Source organism: Lissotriton helveticus, chromosome 8, assembly GCF_964261635.1.
Source record: "Lissotriton helveticus chromosome 8, aLisHel1.1, whole genome shotgun sequence".
NCBI lineage: Eukaryota > Metazoa > Chordata > Amphibia > Caudata > Salamandridae > Lissotriton > Lissotriton helveticus.
Window position 1 is genome coordinate 369,944,250 of NC_136069.1, and position 25,593 is coordinate 369,969,842.

The following is a 25,593-nucleotide window of genomic DNA, read 5'->3' on the forward strand; positions in this document are numbered from 1 at the left end:
ACGTAGATCATTGACGGAGATCACTGATGAGAGATGAGGTCCAACAACAATAGTATGTTACAAATCAGATAAGACAGAGCTTGTTGAGGTCTAAATTCATGAAAAAGTGATGGAGAGAGGATGTGGCCCAAAGGCTAGAGCGGTCGACCTCAAAGCTGGGGAACCGAGTCTCGGCAGGGATGCTCAACATCCTGTGATTCTGGCAAATCACATAATCTTCCCGTGCCTAAAAACATGAATGTGTCAATCTGTAACATAACTAGTGCTCATGTAAAGCGCTCTAATACCTTTGAGTCGAGTTTGCGCTATATAAAACTCCAAAAACCAAACAATAAAAAAAGTACAAGTGTAATAGTAGACGGTTGAGGATTCATGTCACCATGCCTTGCCTCAAGAACGTAGAGTTGGGCCAACTTGAAGGTGGGAAGCATTACTCAAGCTTGAAGTACACTGGGGATGATGTTACATCCGAGAGGTGGTCAAAATGCAAAGCATCTGAACTTGAACATGGAACACAGACAGAGGTCTGGCAATACAAAGGTGGTTAAGGATTGTAGAGCACAGCACTCGAGATGTAGTGGGAGCGATAGGGGAGTCGGGTGCCATGTGCGATGCTCAATATAAAAACAAGGAGTTCACAGGATGCATCACATTTTGCCAAGTCAGGTGACTGGCATTGATCACGAGTACCCCAGATTACCCCAGGGCCATCTTAACGCATGGTCATGGTGGGCAGTTGCCAGGGGGCACCACGAGCTTAGGGGCCCCATGCAGACCAGAATGCAACGCTCATTTTCCGTTATACATTTTTATTCCTGTGAGGGGTTGTGTAGGCAGGGCCCAGCGCATTGCTTTGCCTGGGGGCCTATAATGCTGTTAAGGCGGTTTACCCCAGCCCACAATTACCAATACCGGGAGTCCTGGTAAATCTGGTGGGAAGAGAACCATGGGGGCCGCAAGCTTTTAGGCAGTAGCATGTGGGAATCAGTGTTTCCAAACCGATTTCTGCATGTTTTCACAAAGATTTTGGCTACTTTCTCAGTGAGAAAAAACAAAACTAGTCATTTCAATGGGCCTCAAGTAACTCCCGCGACTGGGCCCACCAGAATTTGCAGGCCACTCGTAGTTTGAAAAGTGGATGTAGACCTGGGGACCGAAAACGCCCCTTGCGCCATGTTTGCGTCATTTTTAACATGAGAAAAGTGACGCAAAAGTGGCGCAAATGGCTTGTATATAAGCTCCTTTGTTGGGAGAATAGATGGATTACTTTGGCAGGAATACTAGGAGTGAATATAGTAATTACGCTCGTTCCACCAGGGTTTGGTCCGAGATTTACCCGTTTTTAAAGAGGTGCATGCATGCTTGGGGATGTTCAGAAACTACTGATACTCTTACATATCGTATTAAGTATATACTGCATTTCAAATATGAACGTACATTTGCCTGAAATTCGGTCTCCAGGACACATGTATCAGCTTAGGGAGGAGACCAATGTTCAGATAGAACAACGCTGCAAAAGTGATATTGATGAGTGGATATAGACCTAGGTAGAGTAAAAAGTGGTGTGAAGCAGCTAAGTTAAAGCTTTTGTTGAGACACACGAGGAAATACTTTGACAGACGAACTAGGAGTAAATTGCAGTAATCATGATTGCCGATACCAGGGTTGTTGATCAGGGATTTTCGATTGTTTAAAGAGCAGCACTGTAGGAACCTCGAGAGACACTGGCGCAAACATTACAGCACCGAAGACAAACTAATTTATAAAAATGCTTTGGCAATATACAAAAGAGCTATCCTGAAAACTAAAAGCGACTATTTTTTATCCCAGATCGACTTGGCTCAGAACTCAGCTAGGAAACTGTTCCAAGTTGTCGACTCCCTCGCTAACCCCCCAACAGGCCCTCCAATTGAGGCATCTCAAGACCTCTGCAATTCTGTAGCTACATTCTTCGCAACCAAGGTTGCCAACATATACTCCACTTTCATTACCCCTAACTCTCCGGAAATCGCTCTGTCTTACCTTCAGCCCCCTGTCCCCAGACCTATCTTCTCTGCTTTTCACCCGGTTCTATCTCAACAAATCAGTAAACTCATCACATCCATAAAGTCAGGATCCCCCTTAGACCCTTGCCCACCTTCCATATCTAACTTTATTATGGAGGCTATCACCCCCCCTTTGACAGACATTTGCAATTCCATTTTCCAAACAGGAGTCTACCCGGAAATATGGAAAAAGGCAATTATCAAACCTTTGCTCAAAAAACCGTCTCTTGACCCTAGTGAGTCTGTCAATTACAGACCTATTGCCTGTCTCCCTTTCCCCGCTAAAATCTTTGAATCTGTGATGAACCAACAGCTGTTAGAATTCATTGACACGCATCAGCATCTTGATGACACACAGTTTGGTTTTAGGAAGGGCCACGGAACAGAAACCGCCCTGATAAAGGCCTCCGATGAAATTAGGAACATCTTAGACCACGGTGGGGCGGCGGTCCTTATACTCTTAGACCTATCCGCCGCCTTCGACACGGTTGATCACAACATCTTGATCAACCGTGTCGCAGCCTTGGGGGTCAACCATTTGGCCAAGGACTTGCTCACCTCTTTCTTGGCCAACCGCACGCAGGCGGCGAGGTTGGGGGAGTTTTACTCTCCCTTCTTCACCTTACCCTGCGGGGTACCCCAAGGCTCATCGTTAAGCCCTACATTATTTAATATATATGTAGCGGACCTAGCGAGAGTTATAAAAATGCACGGACTATCCTTAACCACCTACGCCGATGATACACAGTTGGTGTTGGCGGTACACAGGGACGGACCGGCAGTTGCCTCGAGATTCCAGGAGGGGATGTTAGCCATCTGCTCCTGGATGTCGAGGAACTGCTTGAAACTTAACTCGGACAAAACCGAGGTTATGACCTTTAGCACCCTCTCACCGGATTGGTCCCCCATCTGGTGGCCCAAGCAAATGGGGCCCCCACCGATCCCGGCGACCAAGGTGAGAAACCTGGGAGTCATTTTCGATGACATGTTGTCATTTAAAAATCATGTGAATTCAGTAGTCTCTTCCTCTTTTTTCATACTGAGGAAAATTAAAAAACTACTTCCATACCTGCCAGTCTCAGCAGGAAAAACTCTGATCACCACCTTGGTCTTCTCAAAAATGGAGTACAGTAATGCGCTACTCCTTAATACGCAAGAACAAGTCCTAAACAAGCTGCAGTCCATTCAAAACGCGGCAGCCAGAGTCCTGTCGGCATTCCCAAACATCACTCTACCTCCTTGGCAATACGCCATCTCCATTGGTTACGAGTCAGGAACAGGATTAAATTTAAGGCACTCTGTATCGCCTATAAAGCCATACATGAGACTGGGCCTCGTTTCTTGAGGAATGCATTTCAGATCTATGCCCCAAAAAGACCGCTACGATCAGCCTCCACTTTCCTGCTACCTGTTCCTCGCACCAGAACTTCAACTTGGGGAGACAGACGTTTTCTGGTGGCGACCCCCAAACTCTGGAACTCCCTACCCCTGTCAATCAAAATTAGTCCCACGCTCATCTCCTTCCGAAGAGCCTTGAAGACCTGGTTATTCGATCAATGATCCCATCTGCTGGTCCTTGTCCCTTAAAGCTCAAAAGCGCCGAGACACCCTAGGGTATTTGTTGCGCTAAATAAATGACGTAAACATAAACATAAACATAAACAGAAATGTTCAAATCTTTGGAATGTTCAGTATTTGAATTTTAGCAACAGTGGTGGCGCAATTCATGAAGGATGCCGATATCACGTTAAAATGAAATTGTATTTCAAAATATACTATATTTTTTGCATATTTATTGAGTACATTTGTGTTAATCTCAATATTCAGGATATATCTTTCAAGAATGTTAATAATTATCTGCAGTAAAGGGACTACAATGATGGTATCACTTGATTGGTCTTGTCGATTCAAAGGAGGGTGCCATCATGACCCAGCCCACTAGCACAACAAACACGTCTACAGAATATGATGTAACACACTGAAAACTGAGATTACTGCACATAGTAAAAATTGATCCAATAATTAGTTAACCAAACAAGCCTACTGTACTCACAGCTGAATCTTCTTTTGGTCTTGTTCCTGTAGATGCGCTGTTTGCAAATCCATTCATGTCTCGGTAACCAACCCTGGAACTCCGACGCAATCCCTTTCGGTGTAAATTTCTGCCCACTTCCTTCTCTGTGTCGGAAGAAGAACTCTGTTCAAAGATGTAATAAACTTTCTTCAGTAACTGAGTCCATGATTTCATATATATTTATATGTGAGACCAAAATGAGGCAAATATAAATTTCCTTCTTGTTGTTGTGAAAGTGATTACATTAAATTTATATTTGAATTGTCAATTAAAAACTTTTGCGCATAAAAGGAAAGGGTCAAGGTATGACCACATACATTACATAAGCAGTTACACCCATTGCAAATCAATCAATTCAGTAGCATAACAGTGAGAACTGCAAAAGCCAAATGCATTGTTTACTATTAAATAGGACAAATTGGTCCCTATTTTGCCTGCAGAGAGGCATTAGGGGTGTTCCATGGCCACAAAAAAAAACAAAGACCATAAATATTTCTTCTAGGTGCAATGTGGGAAAATGCCTTTATATATCCCTTAATGATAATTGCATTAAAGTAAATTCATTGCCCTGGCCTCTTGAAAGCAACTTCCTCCTGTGCAGAGCCTGTTTACAGGGTTCTCCTGATGTTCTGGCAGGCAGGCACCTCGCACAGGTGCCCCTGATAGTGAACCTGCTTTCGTGCAATGTCAGTGGTCAGGAACCATAACTAAATGGCCTATTTTATTTTTGTGAAGAAGGCTAACCTGGCCTGGGGTAGCTAAACTGCTGTAAGAAATTGGGTTACTGGTTGAGGGAGGTTAGCTAATGTCACCATGTTTTATGGAGTGGACACATGCACTTTAGCACTGGTTAGCAATGGTAAAGCACGCACAGTCATAAGGCCAACAAGAACAAGATCAGCAAAAATGGAGGAAGAAGGTAAAAGATTTGGGGGAAGACCACCCTATGGTTGAGAGGTCTAACATGTGTCCCTCTCAGCTAAAAGTGGGGAGAATGACCCACCCCTTTTTGAGTTATCATCCCTAAGGTGGAAGAACCTGGATAGACCATCAGCAATGGTGTGGACTGACCCAGGATGGTGTTCCAACCTAAAGTCCATTCCTTGTAGGGAGATGGACCACCTCAACAGTTTGGGATTTTCACCCATCATGTGCATTGGCCCTCAGAGGAGTCTGTGTTCTGGCTGAAACTGGAAGTGAGTCCAAAACAGGTATGTTCTAAGCATCATCAGTGCCCAACCACAGCAAAGGCCTCCCTTTCAATTTCACTCCACCTCTGTGCTCGTAGAAGTAACCTTCTACCAATGAAGGCTACCACGTGGTCTAGTCACATCTTATTTCACTGTGCTAAGAGAGCCCCTGGGCCATGCTCTGAACATTTTCTCTGTACTAAGAACTCCTTAGAGAAATGAGGAGCCTTAAGTATGGGTGATGTACACATGGACCTCATTGAGGGCATTAAAAGCTTTCTGGCAGTTCTATGTCCAGATCACCTGTCTGGGCTGGTTCTTTGAAGTCAGCTCTGTTAAAGGGGAAACAATGGTGCCATACTCCTTAACAAACCTCCTATAGTTTCCTGTGAGGACGAGGAAGGCCCTCACCTCAATATAGGTATTAGGGGGTTGTCAGGCCATGATAGTTTCAATCATGGCCTGGAGAGGCTGCACCTTGCTCCTACCCAACATGTGGTCCAGATACAGCACAGAATCCATCCTGCCCTATCTGGCACTTACTGGCCTTCATCTTTAGGCTTACCTGCTGCACGGCCTGAAGCACCTCCTGTAGGTGGTACAGGTGTTTCTTCCCAGCTGGAGCTGTAGACAGCTATGTTGTCCATTAGGCAGCACAGAATACCTCCTTCCCAGCTAGGACTCTGATGACCAACCTCTGAAAGGTGAGAGAAGCATTCTTCAAACTACAGGGCATCACCCTAAACGGGAAGTGGACCTCTGGGATTGAGAATGAAGACCTCTCCTTTGACCCCATAGTCAATCTACCCTGATGTCAGGTCAAAGCTACTGAGAAACCTAGTAGCACTCAACCTGTCTATGTGCTCATCAGCATGGGGGACATGGTGTGCGTCAGTCTTCGTGATGTAATTGAAGCCTCTGTAGTCCACATAGAACCTGAGTTCTGGAGTAGTGCTCGGTGGGGCAGTCTTGGGACTAACACCACAGGGCTGGACCAGGGACTGTTGGAGGGCTCAATAACCACTAACGTCAGCATCTTGGTGTACTCATCCTTGATCTTGGTCCTCGCCTTGCCATACAACCTGTGAATCTTATTTTGAATAGGTGGACTTTCTCCAGTGTCTGTCATGGACACACAGATGTGTGAGTCCAGGGCTGAGGGAGAACAAAGAGGCAAACTGTTCCAGCATTTGGGAACAGTCACTCTGCTGTTCTTGAGTCAGGGTAGGGGAAAGGTTGACACCCTCCACTGACCAATCATGCTCTTGGGCAGCCAGAAGGTCAGGGAAAGGCTCACTCTCCTCTTCCACTTCTTTGTCTGTCACCAGGAGCATGGTCTCTTCGGACCTCTCAAACTGTGGTTTAAGGCGGTTCATGGGGGGCAATCTTAAAGGGTTTGTAGGGGTCTTGAGATCCACCAGGTAGGTGGACTCCCCCTTATGCTCCTTCACCTCATTTGTGCCTGTCCAGAGATCCTGGAGAGCTATGGGTTCCACAGTCTCCATAACCCACACCTTCTGTCCAGATTAAAACTCTACTAGAGTGGCCTTCTGGTCATACCAGAGCTACATAACCTCTTGACTGGCCTCAAGGTGGCTTTTTGCCCATTTCCAGAAGCGGTGTATCTGGTCGAGGAGGGCCAGCATGTAGCTGCCAAATCTTGAGGGGGTTTCCTGGAAGCTTGTTCCCACCCCTCTCTCACAACGCTAAGAGATCCCCTAAAAGGGTGGCCATAGAGGAGTTCAAAGGGGCTAAACCCAACTCCCATCTGTGACACCTCCCTGTAGGCAAAGAGAAGACATGGAAGGAGGCCGTCCCTCTTACACCTCATGGGCTCAGGTAGGCCGATTATCATGCCCTTCAGGGTCTTGTTGAATCTCTCCACAAGACAGTTGGTTTGGGGGTGATAGGGTGTGGAGAACCTATAGGTTACTCTCCACTCATCTCACATGTACTTGATATATTCTGACATGAAGTTAGTGCCTCTGTCAGACCCTACCACTTAGGGGAACCCCACACGTTAAAAATCCCCATCAGGGCAATGGCCACTGCAGGTGGAGTCACTGACCTCGGAGGGATGGCTTCTGGGTAGTGAGCGGTGTGGTCCACCAAGACCAGGATTAACCTGTTGCCTAAAGATATCAAAGGGCCCAACAGTGTCAGTGCCTGCCCTCTCAAAGGGAGTGCCACAGACAAGTAGCAGAGTCAGGGGAGCCTTAAGCTTTTTTTTCCTGACTTCCCAAAGGCCTCATAGGTGGGACAGGACCTATAGAAGGCATCTGAGGATGTCTTCATCCAGGGTCAATAGAAGTGGGCAAGAAGCCTGGTTAAGGTCTTGTCTTGCCAGGAATTTCCTGTCAGGGGCATGTAATGAGCCAACTCCGGAAGGAAGGCACTGAAACATTGGAGGATCTCCAGCTCACAGGCTGCCCCAAGTTCAGAAACCTTAGGCTTGTTATATAGGAGGTCATTCTCCCAATAGATCAGGTGATCTCCAGAGGTGTCACCTGCTGCCTGGGCCCCAGCTTACCTCTTCAAGCCCTCTAGAGTGGGGCACTTCTTCTGCGCCTTTCAGAATTGCTCCCTGGTGGGTCCAATCTCAATTTGACAACCAGCAAGGTCAGGCAGGTCACCTAGGGCGGCACTGTCCTCCCACTTGGCTCAGGGGCGCCCTCCTCAGGTGTTCCATCAACCTGGACTGGAGGAACTGGTTGCCACATACCTTACTCCCACACTTCTGGCAGCTGCCTGTACCATTGTTCCAGGCACATGTGCCCTTGACTTCCTTCCCGGGAAACCACAGACTGTGTGTCATAAGACCCATCCAGGTAATCCCAACATCTACAAGGATGATCTGAGCTCCACCTCCTTTTTTGGATAGTGTGCTCCAGGTCGCTGCCCAACAGACAATCTACAGGCATGGCAGGGTTCACAGCTACTTTTAGAGAACCTGAGACCCGCCACTCAAAGGGAACCAGAGCCACCGGTAGATGACTCTAACGATTGTCCATGACGGTGAATTGATAGAATGTGTTACGGAGTACCTAATATAATGACACCAGCTGAAACCTTAGAGGAGTCATGCTGGCTCCTGTGTCTCTCAGAGACTCCACCCATTGCCCATTGATGCAACCCAGTCCATGTACTTAGAAGTATTGACAGGCATATGGGCTTTTGGCATGATCTTTTAATCCCCCAGGGAAACTAGGGTCACCTCTCTCTGTTCCCCAAAGCTAACTGGGACCACCTCCTCCCCGAGCACTACCCTTGCCAACTCAGGAGGAAGCCCACCGATGGGGGCCTGTGCCCTCTTAGGACATTTGGAGTCACCCTTGGAGTGCCCAATCTTGTAGCCCTTAATGCAATGGGTGACAATCTTCCCTGTCTGCTTATTAATGAATACCTTTGTGGAGAAGCGTGGCTCAATGGTTAGAGTGGCAGACCCTGATGCAGAGGTCTGGCCCGGGACCAGGGTTCAATTCCCGCCTCGGCGGCGCTTGGACTCAATCTCCCCGGACCTGATCATTCTCGCCTCGGTGCCTAGTCTAATCATGGGTCCCACTCTGTGACTCTGGGCAATAGCTTGCTTAATCTCCACAACGGCCCCAGCAGCGCTTGGATGCCTGGCTTCACCTTGTGGGTGCCCAGGAGTGGACATTTCACATGGAAAAGCCAGGAAGGGTTCTACAGCGGTATGAGTGCAGCGCCGGGACGCCCCGTTGCGTGGGCAGCTGTGCGCTTTACAAATACAACACCTTACATTTACATTTAGGCTCAGACTAGGACTGGTGACTGCTGTTACCCTGGAAATTGTTTTTGGGGCCATTTGAGAACTCCTTTATTTTAAGTTTTTCTCCCCCCTCTCTCTTATGGTGGGACACTGACGAGCCTTGTAGGAAACTCCCTGTTAGAAATGGGGGTCTCTAGTTGGCAAGGGATTGCACCTTTATCCAAGTAGGGACCATTCTTCCTAGTCAGGATAAGGGAGTTACACTCTTAAAATAACCCCTGCTCACCCCCTTGGTAGCTTGGCACAAGCAGTCAGGCTTATCTTAGTGGCAGCGTTTAAAGCATTTGCACATAACCAACAGTAATACAGTTTAAGCACTACAAAAGGACACCACACCAGTTTTGAAAATTATCCAGTATTTTTATATACTTAAAACAAGACCAAGTACGATAAAAATCCACAGGTCAGTACTTTAAAAATCTTCAGTTAACAAAGTATTCTTGACAAACAGTTCTTGGATGTCGATAGCTCCGTCCGGTCTATCACGGTGTCATGAACAAACAAATCCAAACAGTTCTGGCTGGTCATCTACGGTGTCGGGAAGAACCGCAAACAGTACCTTTCAGAAATGCAGGGCGTCGATGACCTTTCGTTGAGCTTCCGAAGAAACGGCGTCCGCAGGTGTCGGTTCCGGAGGTCGGTTCCGGAGTCGTCGGGGCCCTTGATGTCTCACGCGTTGCAGGTCAATCTCCTCTCTGATGGAGTCAGGAGCGCTGGCGTCGGCAGGCGTCGGTAGCTGCGGTGCAAAGTGCAGTGGTGCGGCGTGCGGTGCCCTCAGGTCGCGGTGCTACCAGCGGCTCGGTGGCAGCGTCAGATGGCGTTGTCGGTGAGACCAGGGTCGTGGTGTGAGAAGAAGGCGATGCTCGTGACGGTGCAGCAGCAGTATCGTCGTTGCTGAAGCGCTGTCATCGGCTGTTGAACTGGAGTCAATGGCACCAGTGTCGTTTGCCAAGGTTTCGATGCGGGATGAGGGCGGTGTGTCGTGTAGCTTTACAAGCAGTGCCCTCGAACCACATGCAAACAGCGGCGTTGAGTCCGGCATGGAGCGACGTCATCGGGGATACCAAGGCGTCGTCGTGAAGCGAGGCTGTCCCGAGTTAGGTGCCTACAGGTCGCGGTGCGAGCAGCGGCTCGGTGGCGGCATCAGCAGGTGTTGTCGGTGAGACCAGGGTCGCTGTGCGGTGTTGCGGCGGTGCCCTCTGCAGTGCCTTCAGGACAGAGAGTCCGCAGTGGCGTCGTAGACAGCGTCGGGCTTGAAGTCTTTGCTGTTCCTGAGACTTCTTGAACAGGGGGAAAGCTCTACCTCAAGCCCTTGGAGACACTCAGCACAAGTAGAGAAAGTTTAGTCCAGTCCTTTCATTGCCCAAGGCAGAAGCAGCAGCTGCATGACAGCCCAACAAAGCAACAACACAGCAAAGGGGCAGTACTACTCCTGGCAGCTCTTCCAGCTCTTCTTCTTGGCAGGTTCCTTGATTCCAGCGAGCTCTAAAGTTCTGGGGTCTGGGTCCCCCTTTTTGTCTTCAATTTCTCTTTGTTCTCTGAAGGCAGAGAGGCCTGTGCCTCGTCCAAATCAGTTCTGGTCAGTCTTGGAGCACTTTGCTGACAAGACTCCTTCTTTCCTTGTGTAGGCCAGGGACATCAGACGCACCACAGGAGGTGGAGCCAGCATTGTGGAGGGAAGGCCCAGCCCTATTCAGGTCCCAGGTGCAACTCCTCCCACCCATCTACATGTAGATCTTGCTATTCAGCCCTGTCCTGACTCACCCTGTCTCCTGGAATCCCCCAGCCCCTGTCACTCAAACTCCAGACAAGGAATACACAACCTAGTAGAGGCAGGCTTGGATGGTTAGACAAGAAAATACCTACTTTCTAAAAATTCAAACCCAGAATGTTAAACCAACTTTACTAAAAGATGCATTTTATCATTCTGAGTTTGGGCATACTAAACCCCGATTCTAACCATGTTCCCTGAGTCAGTTAGGATTATAGGATGTAATATTCAAACCGCCGATTCTGTCCTATGGGGAACAGGTAGCCTTGCAATAGTGAGAAACGAAGTTGGCTGTAATTCACTATCAGGACATGCCGCACACACCAGGGCATGTCCTACCTTTCACATAAAATGCACCCTGCCCATGGAGGTACCTTGGGCCTACAAGAGGGGCGACTCACATGTAGAAAAGGGAAGGTTTAGGGACTTGCAAGTGTGTGCTCTTGCCAAGTTGACATGGCAGCCCCAGGCTGCGCACAGGCTCTGCAATGGCTGGCCAAAGTTACACTTTACGAGCTGTTTGCGTGGGTGCACAATCCAGTGCTGCAGTCCACCAACAGCATTTGATTTATAGGCCCTGGCACTCGCAGTGCACTTTACTAGGGACTGACACGTAAATCAAATAGGCCAATCATGGAAACACCAATCCATAACACATTTTATACAGGAGCACTTGCACTTTACAACTGGGCAGCAGTGAGGAAAGTGTGCAGAATCCTTACACCAGCAAAAACAGTGTCAAAACCGGGAGGTCAGAAGGCAAAAACTCAGGGGAAACACACCGAAAGATGCCAAGTCTAACACTCCCCCAGATACCTTTCTGGACACTCTGGTGCTGGCCCAATGGTCCACCTCCTCAGCAAGCTTCCTGGGGTCAGTTAGCTTACTGTCTTTTAGGTGCTGGCACAGTCTGGAAAACAAACACTGAGCATGTGCTCTGTCAAACTGAGATTGTACAACCCACTGTAGTCATTATCTTTGCTGACCCACACCCAAGAATTAAGTGCCTTGCTAGAGTAGTCCATGAAATGCACCCAGGACTGTTTGGGGAGTTTCTGGCTGTCCCTGAACCGGTGGTGATACTTTTCAGGGGTCAGTGTTTTCAAGATGGCTTTCATGGGGGTTCTAAGGAAAGCCTCTTTATGTATTTTCACCCCCAAATTTTTCAACTGATGCTGTTGGTTTTTCGACTGTGACAGTGCACTGAGGTCTGGAACCAGACCTCAGTGCCAGTGCTCTGACCCTAAAGTGTATGAGGCATTGGCTGTACCCAACTGGAAATGGTTAACTTACCTGCAAGTCACTAGTAAATGGTACCCTGCTACCCATGGCTTGTATATTAGGAGGGTACCACCCAGGGCTTCCAGCACTGCTGGTGCCACCGTGGAGGTCCCCCGATTCACAAAAGTCCACCAGTCCTCCACTGCAGACTGGTAGAGCAGTCGTGCACTGCTAGTCTGACTTTGACATTGAAAGCAATGGCAAAGCCACCACTTACCCTGGACTTGTGTGTAAGTCATCCCTCTTGCAAGCGTGGCTCAATGGTTAGAGCGGCAGACCCTGATGCAGAGGTCTGGCCCGGGACCAGGGTTCAATTCCCGCCTCGGTGGCTCTTGGACTCAATTTCCCCGGACCTGATAATTCTCGCCTCGGTGCCTAGTCTAATCATGGGTCCCACTCTGTGACTCTGGGCAATAGGTTGCTTAATCTCCACAACGGCCCCAGCAGCGCTTGGATGCCTGGCTTCACCTTGGGGGTGCCCAGGAGTGGACATTTCACAGGAAAGCCAGGATGGGTTCCACAGTGGTATGAATACAGCACTACGAGGCCTCTGGGTAGAAGTGCGCTATATAAATACAATACATTTACATTTACCAAGCCCTAAAGGCAGTGCGCAACAGAGGACCCAGACATGACATGTACTTTGCATGTCCTGACATTAAAATACGCAAAACTACATATGCTGCGCTGCGTGGAAAGAAGATGGGAGGAGAGTGCCATATTTACAGAAATATAGCAGTCTGCTCCCCTTTCCCCAGCGCTTGTGCTGAAATCAGCTGCAGTGCGCCATGGAGACACCTTTTCAGCTTTTTGCAAGGGTGTCTCCATGAGACTAGAATAGGTTTTGTACTGGAAGGCAATCCTTCCAGTACAAAATACTATGCATAGACTGACTTTAACCCTTTTCCCTCTTTATATGTGTGCTGTAAAGTGCAGCACATGTATAAAGTCGGAAAAGAGTTAAAGTCGGAAAAGGAAGGAGATATGAAAGCATTTCTTCTTTGTTGAGCCTACTTGAAAAAGGGTGCAGTTTTCTGACGCTAAACCCTATTTACTTTATTTAGTAAAGCAGTTTTAGTGTCCGAAACTTTGGGTAGTTGCATGGGAACGCTTATGCTCCACCAAGGGTACACTCCCTTGGCGCTGAGTAATGCAAAGCAGCGCTATTTTTTGGCACACACACGGTGTAAAATCTTAGTAAATTTCCCCTTGGTTGCCCAATTTGCAATTACAGGGTTAAACGCTGACTCTTCTGCTGTTCTACCTCCTGAATGGTGCAACCAAAGTAGGCACTCCAAGGTATCAAACAAGTCATAACATTAAGTCAGACTTGTATCTCAAGTCAGAATTAATGTGACTTGTTGCTGTGTGCAGCTTTAGCAAAGCTACCACATTGTTGCCTTTAAAACTCATGTGCCTTCCCGGGCATAAATTAGACCTGCTCCTTGAGACAGCCCTCTTCCCTCCTGGAAAGATGTGCCAATGACTCTCAGGAAGGAGAACAATGAGGGATTGCAGGCCAAGGAGGTGTCACCTCCCTCCTGCAGGAAGCCACTTGGGAGTTAGCCCCAAAAGGGAAGGCTTTCAAGGTAAAGCCACCTTTGAAAGTTAGGTGTGTGACATCAAGGGGAGGACTGCCTGTTGGAAAACGAGGCAGTATCTGGAAGGCCTGCACAAATAACATGACTACATTTGTCCTTCACTGGGATAAACACCCAATTGTAGCGCCTGACTCTCAGAGGGTAGCGTTGCACAGCAGCCTGAGGATTACTCAAGGGAGGTGGTGTGGGCTAGTAAACGCCATTACAGGTGCCCAGCAATAACACTCAATAATTGAATGCCCAGTCTGTACTTTGACCTATAAAAGTAAGAGTACATTTATTAAACACACACACTACTCAATACTATGCACCATTTACAAATATACATAAGCTGTTGGAATTACTTTGTGACATTGCATATCATCTCCACCCCTCCTGCTAGTACCACCACTCCCATGTATGCACATCATCTTGCCCCCCGAATGCAGTTAGTTGAACAAAACCTGGAGCGAGGGCCCTGCGCACTGGCATCATACCAACAGCGACCCACCCCGTTACCTTAACAAGCATTTAAAATAGGCACACCTGACCTCATGACACACAACCCTGACTGAGCATTTCCTACTGACCATGAAGTATACACCTCTACATCTTAAGGATTAACGGTATGGGTTTGTCACTTAAGCGTAGCATGTTTAAGCATTACTTTAGAATGACATTACTCATCACATTGGTTGGTCAGTAGAATGCATTGCAATTACAGCCCTAAAGGCATCAGAGATGAAATCACAGGATTAAGCATATACAGCCAGACACCCTAGCAGGAATGTCTGGCAACATACCCCACTTTGCTTATGACATCACCTTACACAGGTGCATACATTACACATGTGACTTTCAGTCTCCCTAAAAGAAATAACGTGATTAAATGCATTTGTGGTGCAATTACACCTCTTTACCTCCAAGGGATGCCCTTATCAAGACATTCCCAGCTCAGCTCTTCATCCCTTGGTGCTCATCTCACTACACCCCAGCTGTAGAACAGAGGTTCCAGCCCAGGAGGTGTTAAAAAGATGGCTGAGCCATTGAGGGGTTATTTCTTCTCAGTCCCCAGAGACTTAGGGAGGGACGTCTCCTTGGCGGGTTGGGGGAGTCTGCGTCCTCCTGCAGCTCACACCGAAATAGTCCAGTTTCCTTGCTGCCTGGCAAGGCATTTTGGGGTGCTTCGTCTTGTCTTGCTGCATATTATAGCAGCGACTTTCCTGCTGCTCTGGGGAGAGCCCACCCCCAGCTGCTCTTGCTGTTTTTCTTTTGCAGGGGCCCGGTCCCAACCAGATCCCCAGGTGAGCGACGGCAGCTCGGGGAGCCCACCCCCGATTGCTCCGAGGATGTATCGGGGGCCCGGGCCCACCCAGGCCCCTCACTGCAGGCTCGATGGGGAGCCACTCGGGGAGCCCACCCCGGTGGCTCCCGCCGGCTCCCCGACTGGCCAGCACCCTCGCAGTCTGCAGTGGGATCCGGCACCAGTCTTCTAGTCTGCCCGCTCCAGCGGGCAGACACGAGGCTGTTTCTCTGCTCCTGCGGGTCTCCCGGGGAGGGCAACGGCACTCCCCAACTCTCCGGTCCTCATTTGAGGCCCGGAGATGGGGTCCCGTGCCCCCGAACATCTAGGGGGGGGGGCGACGGGGCACCCAGCGTGGAGCTGTTTTCATGGGGAGCTTGGCGACGCTCCCCAACTGTTTTTTTCTCTCTTCGGCACCCGGGGATGGGGTCCCGGGACTCCATGGCTTAATTTTTGGCGGGGGCTGGAAGGGCTCCTGGCACCCCACAAGGGTACCTTCACTGGCAACGTGACGGCACTTCCCGACTTATCTTCTCTTGGGGGCAGCACCAGGGACCTGACCCACCCCGGGGGCACATTCAAGACCGACGGCGGACTTCATGTACTGCCCCCAGCATATCCGGGGGACCAACAGGGAGTTGTGAAGTTGTCTGGTCAGCTGGTCCAAAACATGAAGAACAAATGTCACAGCCATGATGGAGTCTGAGGCCTATACTCTCTAAATTAGCATGAGTTTGGTTTTCATTAGTGAAATGCATTTAATTTCAGAAAACTCCTATATTAGAATGACATGTAAATTTCCACCAACTACAGAGGAGGGACAAACAGAAGAAGAGGAAAGATAGCACACTCGAATGAATAAGAAGAAAGAAATGAGAGTGACAATAAATTCAACCAATGGTAAGCACTGTCCAGCTCTAAGCCCACTGCAAGCTGACAGATCTTTTTGTAAAGAGACACTATCCTCCAGATTCATCAACAACCCAATTTGCGATTCCTTAATAGCGAAAAATACCGATTCGCTATTAAGGAATTGCAAAATGGAATTTATCAAGAAATCACTTAAAAAATATCGATTTCTTAGAATTTCTTAATTGCGACTCGCAAATTGCGAGTCGCAATTAAGGAATACCTCCCCATTCATTCCTATGGGCCTAGTGGCCCATAGGAATGAATGGGAACACAATCTCAATTTGAGATTGCGATTTCAAGGGTGCAGGGGTGTTCAAAGGGCACCCTGTTGCACCCCTGAAATTAATATGTGCACATATGTTGCACACACACATGCCCTTAGGGCATGTGTGTGCGCAACATGAAACTTTGAAAAATGCACTTTAGTGCATTTTTCAAAGTTTTTGCAAATTACCACGAAGTAAATGCAAAAATACCGCTCGCAAAGGGGGAGATTTTGAGAATCTGCCCCTTTGCAAGCAGATTTTTGTTTGATGAATCTGGGCCTATGTGCTGTCTGGTAGGCAAGAGATAACATTCTTCAAACATTTTAAAAATCATGATATTCCTAATTTGCACATTGCTAAAGAAATAATAAACTTTTTTTGATTTGATTGAACTCGGAATCTAAAGAACATTTCTGAAAGCCAAAGCTTAAACATCTGCCTGAAATTTTTCAACCTTATTTAAAAAACTGAATTGATTTTCAATGTACCAAAAGCAAGTTCACTTCACTCCTAATGTACAGACATTGCATTTATGTATCCAATTATAAGAATTGGACATTGGACCGATTTCCCGTTTTTGTTGCTTAGTAAATGTTATAGATTTTTATAATGAAAGCAATACAGGGAGAATGAGAAGGGAGAAGAAAATATTCATTCTCCGACACCCGACAGTTGCACGAGGTATTTTAACTACAATTTCTCCTTTCACGAGGAGGGTGGTACGAGGGTAGTACACCTGTTAACTAAACAATCAAACATTTTAAACTTACGTCGGGTTCTCTTGAGCTTGACCACTAACTTCTTTTCAGTTTCTCACGGAATACCATTTATCCTGTCGCCAAGGTATGATTTTCCATCCAGACATAGGGTTCGACAATCAACTATCCCTTTACTCCGCTAGTGAACTTTTGCTTCCAGTTTTCAACTTCAGTTTCTAGTTTGTCAATCTCATGGTATTCACCTCTTTCTTGGGGACTATGATTAGGGTCCTATAGGGTCAAGATTAGCCACCTGTATTGATGTCACCGATTGGGGGCTTCTAGCTATGTGGCATATGCCCATTTTGAGAGCATATTGCCACTATGTACCTTCTACTTCGCTTTTGTTTGACAAGGCCAGCAATTTCTCACAGCCTTGAGGTAGTTGATACCCTTAATCCCCTCTTGACCTCCCGTTCAACAGCACGATTTCACATGTAGTCCACTTCAGCACATCCAATCCCAATTTTCTTTGGTAGACCCCACCCTAAATGATTTCCAAGCCATCGCTATTTGCTGTTTCACCAAAAAGGTATGATTGGCAAATATACTAGCCATTTTCTTAGTTGTGCTATAGGGGATAGACCCAGCACACAGGACTCCAACTGCAGTTGCAAAAAGAGCAATTGATGGACAGAATGCAGAACCATGTCATACATTCACCCCAGTACAGAGATCTGGGCCTAAATCCATCGTTTCTTTGCTCACCATGCCATTCCAGTTTGGGCCCAGCCATATGCAAATCAGTCTTGACCCTGCGCCCAATGGGAACAGTCCAACCCGAACTGCCAGGACAGGTCCTCCCTGGACTGGAAACAAGCATCCTTGGGCCGGTTTTGGGCTTTCAGCCCTCATCAGCCAGGATAACTGCAGTTGGACAGTTCTGAAGGCTCCATTTAAGGTTGTACTATTATCCTAAAGTATAATGCCAGGACAACTCCAGACCATATGGAAGAATCCCACCTTTTTTTCCATACCTTGAACATAGCGAATTTGTCCCGAAAAAAAAGATATTAATCGTTCAGCTGTATAATAAGTTCTGTGCATTATGTTAAATTGCATTAATTTTAACTGTGCAACCCTGAACACTTCAGTGGTGTCTCTCAGTATCCAACTTCATCCTTTCCCATTGATTGTCTTGTTAATGTCTACTACCCATTTTTCTCGCAACTCATCCCATGACCCAACATACATGTAATTTGCATTTCATGTCAACATTATTATTCGTTTGTTTCATAATTTGCAGGTATTTATAGATATTGGATTTTACAATGAAAATCCATTGGTGGAGTTCAACAAATGACCTGAACACCCCCATATCAAATAATGTACCCACTATATACTTCACATATTCACACCATGTGCAACCTGAATCATGGAAAATCCCAGTCAGAGAAGGATTTTGATATTGTGCACTCTTGATGGTAATGTTGAGTACCAGACACAGGCACCTAATATTAGACTACTCTGTTACCATCACTACTACATTTTTCAGGACTGTCCACTCTAAAAATGTAATCAGTGTACAAAGTGAAAACAACACTTGTTGAGGGTTCAGACCCACATCATAACGAGAACATCCTCACATTCATCAGCTTCACCAGCCTGACAAGGTGTGTTCAGAAATACAGTTTAAAATCTGTATGGACCCACCACATGCATGGCAATGAGAGTTTTAAGAAAAGGAGAGTCCCACGAGGGTCACTGGACACCCAAATACAACTGCTTATTGAAGCATCCTCCCAATTAAATAACTTGTTTGAGACATGATGAGGTGCTGATGAAAATGAATGAATTAATGCATGGGGCATTATCTCACAAAAGAAATGAACAATCTGTTCGAAGTTCTCATAAAAGTGAAGCATGTTGTTGTAAATAATGGTTCACAACTAATTATGATGGGACTATATATGTCCCAAGTAATCAATCAATCAATCAATCAATCATAGTATTTGTAGAGCGCACTACATACCCATTAGGGTCGCAAGGCGTTGACGGGGGGGGGGGGAGGAGGGTTCTGCTACTGTCGAATAGCCAGGTCTTGAGGAGTCTTCTGAAGGTGAGAAGGTCTTGGGTCTGTCGAAGGTGGGTCGGGAGGGTGTTCCAGGTCTTGGCGGCGAGGTAGGAGAAAGATCTGCCGCCGGAGGAGGTTCGTTGGATGCGGGGGATGGTGGCCAGGGCGAGGCTGGCGGAGCTGAGCTGGCGGTTGGGGGTGTAGAAGCTGAGTCTGCTGTTCAGGTAGGCTGGTCCGGCATTGTGGAGAGCTTTGTGTGCGTGGGTGAGGAGCTTGAAGGTGATCCTCTTGTCAGCGGGGAGCCAGTGTAGGTCTCTCAGGTGGGGGGTGATGTGGCTGTGGCAGGGACGTTGAGGGTCAGTCGGGCGTAGGCGTTTTGGATGCGCTGTAGTCGGCGCAGGTGTTTGGCTTGGATTCCTGCGTAGAGTGCGTTGCCGTAGTCCAACCTGTGGCTGCCGAGGGCCTGTGTCACTGTTCTTCTAGTTTGGGTGGGGATCCACTGGAGGAGGAGGAGATGGCGCTGACCTGTTTAGACATGGAGAGGGAGGAGTCGAGGGCGAATCCTAGGATGCGTGCGTGGTCGGTCGGTGTCGGTGGTGTTCCCAGCGTGGTCTGCCACCAGGAGTCGTCCCAGGCTGGGGGTGGGGGGGTCCAAGGATGAGGACCTCCGTCTTGTCCGAGTTCAGCTTCAGACGGCTGCTCCTCATCCAGTCGGCGACGGCTTTCATTCTCTCGTGGAGGGTGGTTTTGGCGGTGTGTGTAGGAGATGACGTTTAGGTCGTGTTGACGGGCCACTTGTGCGATGGGGGCCATGTAGATGTTGTACAGCGTCGGGCTGAGGGATGAGCCTTGGGGGACGCCGCAGATGATGACGGTGGCTGCGGATCGGAAGGGAGGACTCTCTGTGTTCTGTCGGAGAGGAAGGACGTGGTCCAGTCGAGGGCCTTCTCTTGGATCCCAGCTTCTTGGAGGCGTGTCATTAGGGTGCGTTGGCAGACTGTGTCGAAGGCGGCTGACAGGTTCAGGAGGATGAGGGCTGAGGTTTCGCTGTTGTCTAGTTGGCGCCTGATGTCGTCTGTGGCGGCGATGAGGGTTGTCTTGGTGCTGTGGATTCATCTGAATCCGGACTGGGAGGGGTCTAGGATGTTGTTGTCTTCGAGGTGGCGGGCCAGTTGTATGTTGACTATTTTTTCGATGACTTTTGCCGGGAATGGGAGTAGGGAGATGGGTCAGAAGTTTTTGAGGTCCTTGGGGTCCGCCTTGGGCTTCTTAAGGAGTGCGCTGATTTCGGCATGTTTCCAGCTTTCCGGGAATCTTGCAGTCTCGAGGAGGTGTTGATGACCCTTCGTAGTTGGGGTGCGATGGCTGCGTCTGCTTTTTTGAATATGTGGTGTGGGCATGGGTCTGACGGGGATCCTGAGTGGATGGAGTTCATGACCTTGCGTGTCTCGTCAATGGTGACGTTGGCCCAGGAGGTTAGGCGGATGGTGTGGGTGATGTTCGCCGTGGGTGTGGGTTCTGGCGTAGTTGGAGTGGTCGTGGTGTTGAAGCTGTCATGGATGTCAGCGATCTTGCGGAGGGAGAAGGTGGCCAGCAAGTCGCACAGTTCTTGTGATGGCGGGACGTCATTGGTGCTGGCACTGGGGGTGGAGAGTTCCTTCACGATGCTGAAGAGATCTTTGCTATCATGTGCGTTGTTCTCCAGGTGGTTTGTGAAGGAGGATCTCTTGGCTAGTCTGATAAGGTGGTGATGCCTGCGGGTGGCTTCCTTGAGGGCTGCCTGTCTGTCCGGAGTGCGTTCGTGGAGCCAATCCTTCTCTAGTCTCCGGCATGCGCATTTGGAGGTCTGGAGCTCGTCGGTGAACCAGGAGGCTTTCTTGCTGTTGTGACTGTTGGAGAGTTTCTTGAGTGGTGCAAGGGTGTTGGCACAGTCGATGATCCATGTTCTGAGGTTGCGGGCGGCGGCATCTGGGTCGGTGGGTGGGTTCTGGGCGAGGGTGGTGGTCAGCTGGTCTTCGGTGACTTTGCTCCAGCAGCGGTGGGGCAGCAGTTGGGTGTGGTGGTGCGTGGTTGGTTTCTTGAAGGTGAAATGGATGCAGCGGTGGTTGGTCCACTGGAGTTTGGTGGTGTGATGGTAGGTGACGTGGGTGCTTGTGGAGAAGATTGGGTCCAGTGTGTGTCCGGCGACGTGGGAGAGTGCAGTGACGAGTTGTCTGAGGCCGAGGTTGAAGAGGTTGTCAATCAGGGTGGTGGAGATGGCGTCATTGTTGTTCTCGAGGTGGAAGTTTATGTCCCCGAGGAGTATGTAGTCCGTGGTAACCAGCGCGTGGGTGCTGGTGAGGTCTGCGATGGAGTCGCTGAACTGTGCCCAGGGTCCGGGGGGTCTGTAGATGAGTGTTCCTCTGAGGGTGGTGTTGGGGTCGGTGTGGATCCGGAAGTGCAGGTGTTCGGTGTTGTTGAGGGTGTCGTCCGCGTGGGTGGAGATTTTGGGGGTGGATTTGTGGACGATGGCCGTTTGCACGATCCCTGCGGGTGACCTTGTAGCCATCCGGGATGTCGTGCGCCGAGGAGTCATTCCACCATGTCTCGGTCAGGAAGGCGAAGTCTGGGCTGGAGGAGTCGAGCAGGTCCCAGAGCTCGATGGCGTGTTTGCGTGCTGAGCGGGTGTTAAGGAGTATGCAGCAAAGGTGGTTGGGTCCTGTCCTGGGGTGTTTGGAGGTTCTGTCGCAGGTGAAGTTGCAGGTGTGGCAGGAGAAGGGTCCGTGGGTGCGTTTCGTGGCGGCTTGGAAGCAGCGGTGGTCACGGCCGGCGGTGAGGGCGTGGAGGGTGCTGGCTTCATAGCAGAGTCTGGTGGCTTGGCTGTAGAGAGGGCCAGGGGTCTAGTGCTGGGCGCTGTCCAGGCACAGACGGGCGCAGGCGGGCTTGCCTGTGGCGCGCCATTTAAGGCGAGATAGGAGGGAGGAGCAGCTGGGAGGCGGGAGCGGGCGGAGAATGGGAAACAGAAGGAAAAGGGGGCGGGCCGCAGGGGAGCAGGAGTGGGGATACAGAAGGCAAAAAAAAGGGGGGAACTGGGCAAGAGGCACAAGGAACAGACAAAAGGGCAGAGAAATAAACAGTAAACCGTAAAACAAAAGTGAAGAAACCACAGAGCCACTGGAGTGGCACAGACACTGACCGGCCGAGCTGCTTAGCACAGCAGCAGCGGCGAACTCACGAGCAGCGGGGGGAAGGCACAGGAACAGCGGTGGAGCTGTGGGGTATGGGGAGCGAACTGGCCTAATCTCTACTCCCACATATGCTGCCTTCTTTACTATTCCTGATGCCTGTTTCTCTACAGTTTCTGCAATAATCAGTAGTGTCTGATCCTGATTTATGAAGTATTCTGACAGTGAACTCTCCACTTCACCAGTTTCAAGAATCGCTTTCATGGCCGGGCCCACATCGGAGGTGACATTTGTCATTTCACTGCTGAAACAAGCACTTTGACCAAGATTCCACTAAATGGAACAGATCTCAGGAATTTTTGTGTTTTTTAGACTACAAGCGTTGTGTGTCAGTCCAGCGTGACATGTTCTGAGTCAAAAAATATATATGTAAATCAGTTTCAAGTAATCCCCATCATATATTTCAGGGTTGGAAGGCAGAGAACCATGGCGTTCTCGAGTGCTGCATTCGATGACCCCTAGAAACACCAAAGAGCCATTTGCAAACGTTTAATCATTTCTTTTCCCCAGCCATTTATACACATGTTTACATCTTTATCCACCTCTATGTAAACCGATATATCATCTCATAGCATAATTGCATGGCTTGGCAAGCAGCCTGAGTAAAACAGTCACATATATCTCCCAACAGGCCTGGACAAATGCAGCGGTGTCACAAGGTCCAAAGATAGCACTGCAGAGCATGGAAAAATAATTTGATTTACACTCTGCTCATGTTAAAAGAGATTAGGAGACTTAAAATACAATATTCACACTGGCACCGATTCATGCTACTTTATTTTAGCCCAGGCAAAAGTCATACTGTATACAAGTGTACACTATAGGTAGCCAAATACCGGTCGGTAACGGCCGAATTCGGCCGTTACCGACCGGTATTTGGCTATTGAGATGTAGGGGCACAGAAACAGGGCAAATCGGTAATTTTACCGATTCGGTAAATATACCTGTCGGTAAATTTACCGACCGGTATATTTACCGATTCGGTAAAATTGATATGTAGGTGGGACTCTTCTGAGTCCCACAAGGCCTACAAAATCGGTATTTTACCATCAAATTCAATTTGATGGTAAAATACCGATTCAGGTGTGCATGCACATGTGTGCATGCACACCTGTGCCATATGACAGGCAGACCTGCCCTTAGGGCAGGTATGCCTGCCACATGGCCCCCGAACCTTTTTTGGGGGTGCTAGAGGGTGTCAAAGTGATACCCCCTGCACCCTTGTCAAAATCAGTATTTACCGAATCGGTAAATACCGACCGGTAATGCCCCATTCATTCCTATGGGCTTCAAAGCCCATAGGAATGAATGGAGCATTACCGGTCGGTATTTACCGATTCGGTAAATAAAGATATTTACTGAATCGGTAAAAAACACATCTGGATGGACCTACATGTCCACCCTTCATATTTACCGATTCTTAATTACCGAATCGGTAAAATTCGGTAATTAAGAATCGGTAAATATTTTTTACCTACATCTGGCCATATGTACCCACATATGTGTGATGTTCTTGTACGTAACATGTACAAGATGTATGAATATTATACACAAGTACATTCCGATTGGATTGGGAGTGGATAAAAATGGTACAGCCGGAGAGTACAATCTGGGTGGTAACCAGATTTACAAAGCAGTCATTCTTTGGGCTTTTACAAAAATTAGGAATGTACGTTCTACACTCATGTGAGCATTCACCCCTAAAAAGAATTACTGCAGATCTGGGTGAAATCTTGAAAAAGTACTATATTTCGCGACCACACTTTTTGCAAAACTCTTGCCATTATAAGGTTGTTATGTAATTTTGTTTAGAGCAGAAAATGTCTTATGGTGACTTTTGTATTCTGTTGTGATTCCATTTGACCAATACAGACATCCACACTGTTGCAATTCTATTTCTCTGTTTCTATTATAGACTTGCTTTTAGTCTGGGTAAGAGGGTGCAGCTCTAATCAGGCCTAAACTGCTGCATGTACTCCATTTGAAGTTCTGCCTGACTTAAAAAGTAGTGGGCATACATCGAGCACAAAGAGGAAACAATGGACGTCTCTTGAGTGTGGTAGGAGTTAACGCTGCTACCCATGACTTGCCCGTTGTTACACTGGTACCACCCTTGCTACCTTCAGCCTGCCATGGAGACAGAAATGAATAAACTCCATTGGTATAAGTGAGGAACTACTGATTCATAAGAAAATTCTCCAATGTGAGAGTAAAACTTCGTAAAGCTACAGGAATTTAGCTCTGTGGAAACATAGATATTCAAGGTACTGGCATCTCTGGACAAGAACCCAAAGTAATTTTCCCGGAAGACTTTCAATGCGGGCCTGAATGTTGTAGCACATTTTTGGTGTCCGTGTATTACGATTTCTCTTATGTACATATACTCAGCTCCACTACACAATTAGAAAATGTTACACTTAACTATTACATTTAAACGGCACTGCCATTTAACAGTAAACCATAAAACACAAGGGGTCGCTTTGAAGAGGTGAAGGGACTGCGTGTCTTCAAATGGTGTTTTTATTTTTATAAGATTTTTACCTGCCCTCAATAATTGCACACATGGGTGATTGATTCTCTCAGTTTCTCTCATTTCTTTCTACCCTCTTGCAGCCAGTCCCTTTCACCTCTACCTCTCAATCTTTCACAATCTATCTTATCTCAATCTCTGAGCCAGGCCATCTCACCTCCACCTCTGTCCTCTTTCTAGTTCATTAATTCCTATTCTTATTCTCCCCATCACCTCTTCCTATCGTCATTTACTCTGTATAGCTTCCCCAGCTTTTCGTCTTCAGCCGTCGGGCTTTCTTCCATCTCGCCCATTTTCTCTCTTAGGTCTATGTCTGTCCTCCTATTTCCTCCCTCTATTTCAGCTTCGTATTCACCTTTAAAGCTACCTCTTTCACTCTCACACCTTTGTACATTGTTCACTTTCACATATATTTTTCACACTTTATCACATATCTAGCTCTTTTTCTCCTGCCTAAGTGTTTGCCAGTCGCTCTCCTCAATTTTTCCTGGTCCCTTTGCATATCCGCCTCTCTTGTTTGTTTACTCTATTTCTTCCAGTTCCCTATCTATGCCCGCTCCCCTTGTTTGTTTACTCTGTATCTCCCAGTTTGTGTCATATTTCTAACTCTAACACTCTCATTCTCTAACAGTTACTATTTTTTACAGCTGCTTCCCACCTGTAGCCTCTGACTTTCTCCTCTATTCCCCTATGTTCCTCACCTTCACATCTTCAATTCCATGTTATGCCCATCTAGTCTCCCTTTCAGCCTTCCTCCTATTTGTGCCCACTAATTATCTCTGTCTCTTTAATTCCCCCTTCCCCCTCTGGCTGTATCCCTCCTATTCCGCCATCATTATCTCTACCACTCTACCC

General features: G+C 48.0%; 1 protein-coding gene across 1 annotated transcript in view; it reads right to left on the reverse strand.

Annotated features, from left to right (window-relative positions):
* Positions 1-25,593, reverse strand: part of STARD13 (StAR related lipid transfer domain containing 13) — a 987,444-nt gene that overhangs the window by 652,697 nt on the left and 309,154 nt on the right. The window contains exon 3 of the mRNA XM_078657165.1: positions 4,099-4,242. Coding sequence (XP_078513291.1) covers positions 4,099-4,242 — 144 coding nt within the window. The remainder of the gene's footprint in view (positions 1-4,098; positions 4,243-25,593) is intronic.